This window comes from Seriola lalandi, unplaced genomic scaffold, assembly GCF_002814215.2.
Source record: "Seriola lalandi dorsalis isolate HSWRI2012SDOR001 ecotype SW California unplaced genomic scaffold, Sedor1 jcf7180002054116, whole genome shotgun sequence".
NCBI lineage: Eukaryota > Metazoa > Chordata > Actinopteri > Carangiformes > Carangidae > Seriola > Seriola lalandi.
In genome coordinates this window covers 6463-12351 of record NW_019524669.1, presented here as the reverse complement: position 1 = coordinate 12351, position 5889 = coordinate 6463, and the positions used below count along the sequence as shown (strand labels likewise).

The window sequence follows — 5889 nt, the reverse complement described above, 5'->3', positions numbered from 1 at the left end:
AAATGGCCCGTTCCTTGTCTTTCGGTGTCTCAGTTAAAGCGGAGCTCACCTGGGCCTGCGCTGTCTGTACGACCGGTCTCCGTGGCCGCCGCCGTTTCGGATGTCATAACCGTAAATGGCGATGAGCTCCTCGCGGCTCTTGGGCGCCTGCTCCTCCTCCCTGAACTTGTCGTGCTCCCAGCGACCCTCGTCTTTCCACAGCTTCCTGTTTCGACCTTTAGGTCTGACGGGACACAGAGACACGTGACGAAGTTAAAGGGACATTGCACTCACTGTCCTGCCTTCTGAAAAGAAGCAACAACACGCTGCACAAACACTGATGGATCAACACATCACTGTGATCGCAGTGGATTCAAAATCACCTTAAAATTTTATGTTTCATTTTTAATTTTGGGCCAAATCAAATCTAACAAAATGACATACAACCTTCCAGGTTTGTTTCCTGACTGAAGATTATGTTATTTATTATATTGCGTTACTCCCTCAGATAGAATCAGATAGAAAGTGCACCTCTCCTCCTCCTGAGCGTGTCCTCTGACGTCGTGCTCGAAGAACAGGCCCTTCCTGGGGATGTAGGCCGGGTTTTTCCTGTCCTCGTCATCGTCGAGCTGCTGACCGGCTTTTCCTCCCGCCTTCGTCTCAGGATCGTCTGTGGACTCCTGTGTGTGTTTGAATCAGTTAAAACATGGTGACAGCGTCCTACAGCTCTACTGTCTGCTGACTCAAAATGATCACGTTTAATCAATAATTAGGGGTGATACTTTTTTCCCTGGGAGGTAAGCGGGTCCCTAAGCTAAGATATATGCCCAGATCCAGGGGTGTGCTCCCCTGGGACAACACTTTGATGAATAGTCCATTGAATTAAATATTCTGATAACTTTTGTGGATACAAATGTTCATTATTCAGACATGAGATGAACAAACCCAATACTAGCCTATATTACAGTAGCACCTTTGTGTAGAGCCCCAGAGCTCTTGGACCCCGGGTCTGTTCAGTAATCCATCCCTGCGCTTAACTAGTCACTTACCTGTGTACTTATTGCTTGTATAGCAGACTGAGACTACGGATACTACAGCCATACCAAGAAAGGTCAGTGGGTGACAATTATAATACTCAAAAGTAAACTAGGAATTGAATGAATGAATGAATGAATGAATGAATGAATGAATGAATGAATGAACATAGGATTTATATAGCACTTTTCAAGACACCCAAAGCGCTTTTACAATGGAGGGGGGACCTCACTAACCACCACCAGTGTGTAGCCCCCACCTGGGTGATGCACGGCAGCCAATGTGCACCAGAACGCTCACCACACACCAGCTTGAGGTGGAGAGTGAGGGTGTTAATGTATCAGCCACTTTCACAGGAGGGTGATTAGGGGGCCAGATGGAACTAGCCTGGTTGGGCAGTATTGATTAGTAGCCTAACCATTGACTAAAGGGCATGAGCAAGGAGACATTCAATTTTCTGAAAAATATGCACCATTTATTTGAAATATTTTTTGAAACAGCTACAGAGCAACAAAACCTTATGTAATACTACAACTCTCAATTTGCTATTAAGAGAACAATAAGTATAAATCATTTAAAGTGCTTCAAGAACTGAAAAACAATGAGAAATAAATAAAAAATAAGCAAATACAAAGCTTTTGTCCGTGGCCTCATCAATGTTGAGTGAAAACATGTTATTCTTAAGCTTGTCAGACTGATTTCTTTTAAATTCTGGTGAGATGCCGTGTGTAATAAGAGACAGACAGATGCGTAAGGGCGAGTTTATCCTCCGCTAATTTCTGACCCAAAGTGACGAGTGGATGAGCGATTGTAAACGATAGATCATACTCTGCAATGAAGGAGCACAAGCGAATTTTTAAATCAGCCACGTGATCGGTCATTGAGGGTGGGATATCTGCTGTGGCTGTTGCCCCCAGCAAACGTGAGGTATGTTGAATTGCTCGTAAAGCTGCTTGATGACTAGCGTCGAACTCGTGCCGTGGCAGCACTTTTTTCCCGCTAGTTCCATAAAATATTTTCCTTGCACAGAAAGTGCAGAAACATGCTCCTGGTTGCCGGAGTTTTTGACACCTGCTTCCAAAGGGCTTTCCGTCTCTACCCACCTCCTCTATCCAAGACCAACGCCATTTATTCTTTATACCTTTATCACAAGTTCACCTCCTCTTGCTTGTATCCCTCCGCCACTCAAGTTACATCCCTGGTATCAAGGGCCAAATAAAATTTTTCATTTATATATTTAATATATAAATATTATACAATATAATATATTTGTGTGACATTTTGAGTAATGAAGAGTGCTTTGTGAGGTCACACTAGCCTCGACCTTTGACCCCCAAAGTTTAATCAGTTCATTCAAAGTGAACGTTTGTGCCAAATCTGAAGTTCCTTCAAGGTGTTACTGAGACACACAGATGAACGAGCAGAAAACAAAATGGCTGCTGCTCCGACTGTCGCCGACGCAGAGGAATAAAAAGTAAGAGTGTAAACATAAACCACCACGTAACAGAAAACAGCAGCAGCAATCTTTACATTGCATTAGCAGTCTACAAACACTGGGTCATAAAAATCTGCTGTCGGCACCTAAACTAAACAGTCAGCAGCAACTTCCATTCATCCTTCTCAGGGACTGAAGAAAACATTCTCCAGTGTTTTACTGCCTGTGTTTAGACTAATACTGCAATCTGTGGTATGACACTGCACACTGTGCAAGTCTTGGTCTCAGCCTGCGTCAGGTCGTCCTGTGTATGTGTGTGTGTGTGTTTTTCCCCCAAAATCTTTACTCACAAACGGCACGTACGACGTTCTGTATAATTTCCTGTCATGCTGTGATTGGTTAGTTTGCAGTCCCACTGACGTGCCTCACACAGCGTTAAGACCTTTAATCAGCTGACTGTGCTGCAGCAGTGTGTTTGTCATATCCTGTTGTAGTTCAAGTCTCTGCTCGATTATTGAGATTCACCCCGACATCGTCACTTTCACCTGTTTTGTGCCACACCTGTTGGGTTCACTGAGTCTCACCTGGCCGTCGCCGCTCTGTCTCTCTCCTGCTAGATTTCCTTTCTCCTCAGGTTTGCTCTCCTCTTTACTCTGTCCTCCTCCCTCCCCCTCTGCCTCCTCCTCCCTCTCGCCCTCCCCTCCCTGTGCTGGGCTGTCGGCAGCAGGGGGTTTGGGCTCGGTGGCTGCTGCCGGAGCTTCTTCGTCGCTGTACTGCTCGGCCTCCTCTTCCTCCTCCACTCCCTGAGGAAACAGAGGAACAACAGTTTAGCCAACGATATTTAGAATTTTATCCTGATTGAAAATACAAGACTGTGGTTAGAATTGAAGTTAACAAAATATAATAAAATAAAATGTTGTGCTGTAAACTGGTTTTAGCTGAAAAATTAAACTGCTATCAGCTTCTTCTTCACTCTGGTTTCAGACTTGAACAGACACATTTTATTTTCTAAAACTTCACAGTTGTAAAAGTGTATAGTGAAAAAGTTGTTCACACTCTATTTCCTGAGTTACAGCATTGAATAATGGTCAGAGGCGTTGTTGAAAAACATTATGCTGTCACAGTGAAGTTGACCTTTGACCTATTGGATATAAATTGCCATCGCTTCAACACTTCATCTTGTTTGACATTAGTCTTAAACTGTGTCATAACTGGCTTCTCAAGTTATGGCCAAAAATGTGAGTTGTGAGGTCACAGTGATCTTGAACTTTGACCTTTAACCACCAAAATCTGATCTGTTCATTCTTGAGCCCGAGTGAACGTTTGTACCAAATTTGAAGAAGTTCCCTTCAGGCGTAACTGAGATATCACCTTCATGAGAACGGGACAGGCAACCTGAAAACAGGATATCTCTGGCTGCTGCTAACGAGCTGACAGCGCATTTACTTTGAGCGTCGCAACTGCAAACAAAATGAGTGTCGTCGGTCCCTAAATCCTGATCTGTGGGACGTTAGTGTGAGAGGCATTCGGATAATTATTCATTATACAATAAAATATTCTTAGATTTTTCATTGCAATGTCAGAAAAAAAGGATTCATAAACTCCCACTTCCCACGTCTCAGCATTAAGACTTTTGAGAGATTGGTTTAAGACATTCGTACCTCTGAGTGGGAACCGTTCTCCTCTGGATCGGCACTGTCGTAGTCAGAGAGGACAGCTGGACAAGAGGACAGACAGAGGACGATTTGAGTGTCAGAAACTGAGGCAGCAACAGGATTCACAGCCATTCTACAACAGCTGGGTATATGACTGTTGAATATGTTTCCTCTACAATAAAAAGGGAAAAACTAAAATTACTGTGTTTATATTACTTTTATGTTATTAGTGCCAGCTGTTTTCATTTTGCAAGGTTGCACGTTGGGTTCTAAATGTTGATATGAACGTCTTACCTTCTCCCACCCCATCTTCACTCTCCTGCAAAGACACAGACAAAAAGAAGGAATCAGGTCTGTGTTAATCTCCAGGAAGCAGAAAAAGCTCAGCTGCACCATGAGCTGCTCAAACACTTTCACACAGTTACACCGGGAGCTGCCTGCTGAGGAAGCTCAGCGTCAGGGAATTTGAGGCGGCTCTGTTGGAAAACTAGATATAATGGTTGGAAAGCTCAGCAGTGACATCATCTATTGGTTTGATTGCATCAACATCGACCCCCCACTTCAGGGTCGACAAAGCACAGCCGACGAGCTTCCCGTCTTCAGTAATGCCTTTAGTCACTGCCAGCAGCGTTAATGTGCGCCGGTCATACATTCAGCCCCCAGGCCTGACATCTGAACACTGAAGCTGCAATACACAGGCCTACTTCTCATTCTGATTTTTCCTTTGACTGCAACAACTTTCCATCTTGGGCAGGATTTCAACACCAGTGCCCTCCTTTAAATCAAATCACACTTACAAAATCTGAATTAAAAACCTGTTCTATTGGACATTCAGGCCAAAATCAACGTTGTGTTGACAAACAAAACAAAAATACAACCGGCATTGTTATTTTTGGTTACTGCACGGGGGTTTCATTTGGAAAGGTATCCATCCAATGAAAAGAGAAATTACACCATGGTTGTCTGTAAATTCAGAGTCCAGAATAACTGGAAATTATCTGGGTCTGTGAACGCTGCAAAGACTTCTGGGAGAATCATGAAAACACACTAAACAAAAGGGAAAAGTACTTGCAGCTTACAACTCCTACTTAAACCATCCATCTACACTCAACTCAACTTTATTGGAGTTGCATGAGCCAAAGTAACTTGTAAATAAAATGTCTTCCTAAACAATATCTTCCATCTCTTTAAGTAATTTAAGTTGCACCTCATTCTTGATGGGACCCGATGTTTTGTTATTATTGTGCTGTATTTCATATTTGTACTCCCTAAAACATGTACCTGTACTTTGCAGCATTTGTATTTGGACAACTCATTCACTATAAGCCACTGCTGACCTCTTTATACAGCATTTATATGTCACCCAGCAAACCTCTGTACCTGAGGGTGTCACCTTTTGACCATGTGTGGACCCAGTGGTGAAGCACTTGCAGCTTTTGATTTAATGCACGCTTTTTGGAAGTGGGGTGGGGTACGGGTTTATGATGCACTTCTCGTTACCAAACAGATCTACGTACCAAACAAACCTCAACCCCAACCAGTTACCTTCTGGGATACCATACCTGACCCCTTATTAGTTTTCTCTGCTACGCCAAACCACAAACACGAAGGATGAGCCAGGAGAAGACATCATGTTAACGGCAGGGGAGTCGCCTTCGACAGCTGACCGGGTCGAGGTTAACGCGTGCTGGACGTGGCAGACTCACACGATGGAGCGGTAGCATTAGCGGGGCCTGGCTGGATGCTAAACTATAATGTACTTCCATGACAGCCCACCAACACCTC

The 5889-nt window shown here is 43.8% G+C and overlaps 1 protein-coding gene across 1 annotated transcript in view; it reads right to left on the bottom strand.

Annotated features, from left to right (window-relative positions):
• The window catches only part of casc3 (casc3 exon junction complex subunit), a 15207-nt gene that overhangs the window by 8450 nt on the left and 868 nt on the right, over positions 1 to 5889 (bottom strand). Inside the window, exons 2-6 of the mRNA XM_023403310.2 lie at positions 4399 to 4423; positions 4111 to 4166; positions 3034 to 3252; positions 511 to 659; positions 50 to 223 (exon numbers count right to left, since the gene is read on the bottom strand). Of these exons, the coding sequence (XP_023259078.1) occupies positions 50 to 223; positions 511 to 659; positions 3034 to 3252; positions 4111 to 4166; positions 4399 to 4423 (623 nt within the window). The remainder of the gene's footprint in view (positions 1 to 49; positions 224 to 510; positions 660 to 3033; positions 3253 to 4110; positions 4167 to 4398; positions 4424 to 5889) is intronic.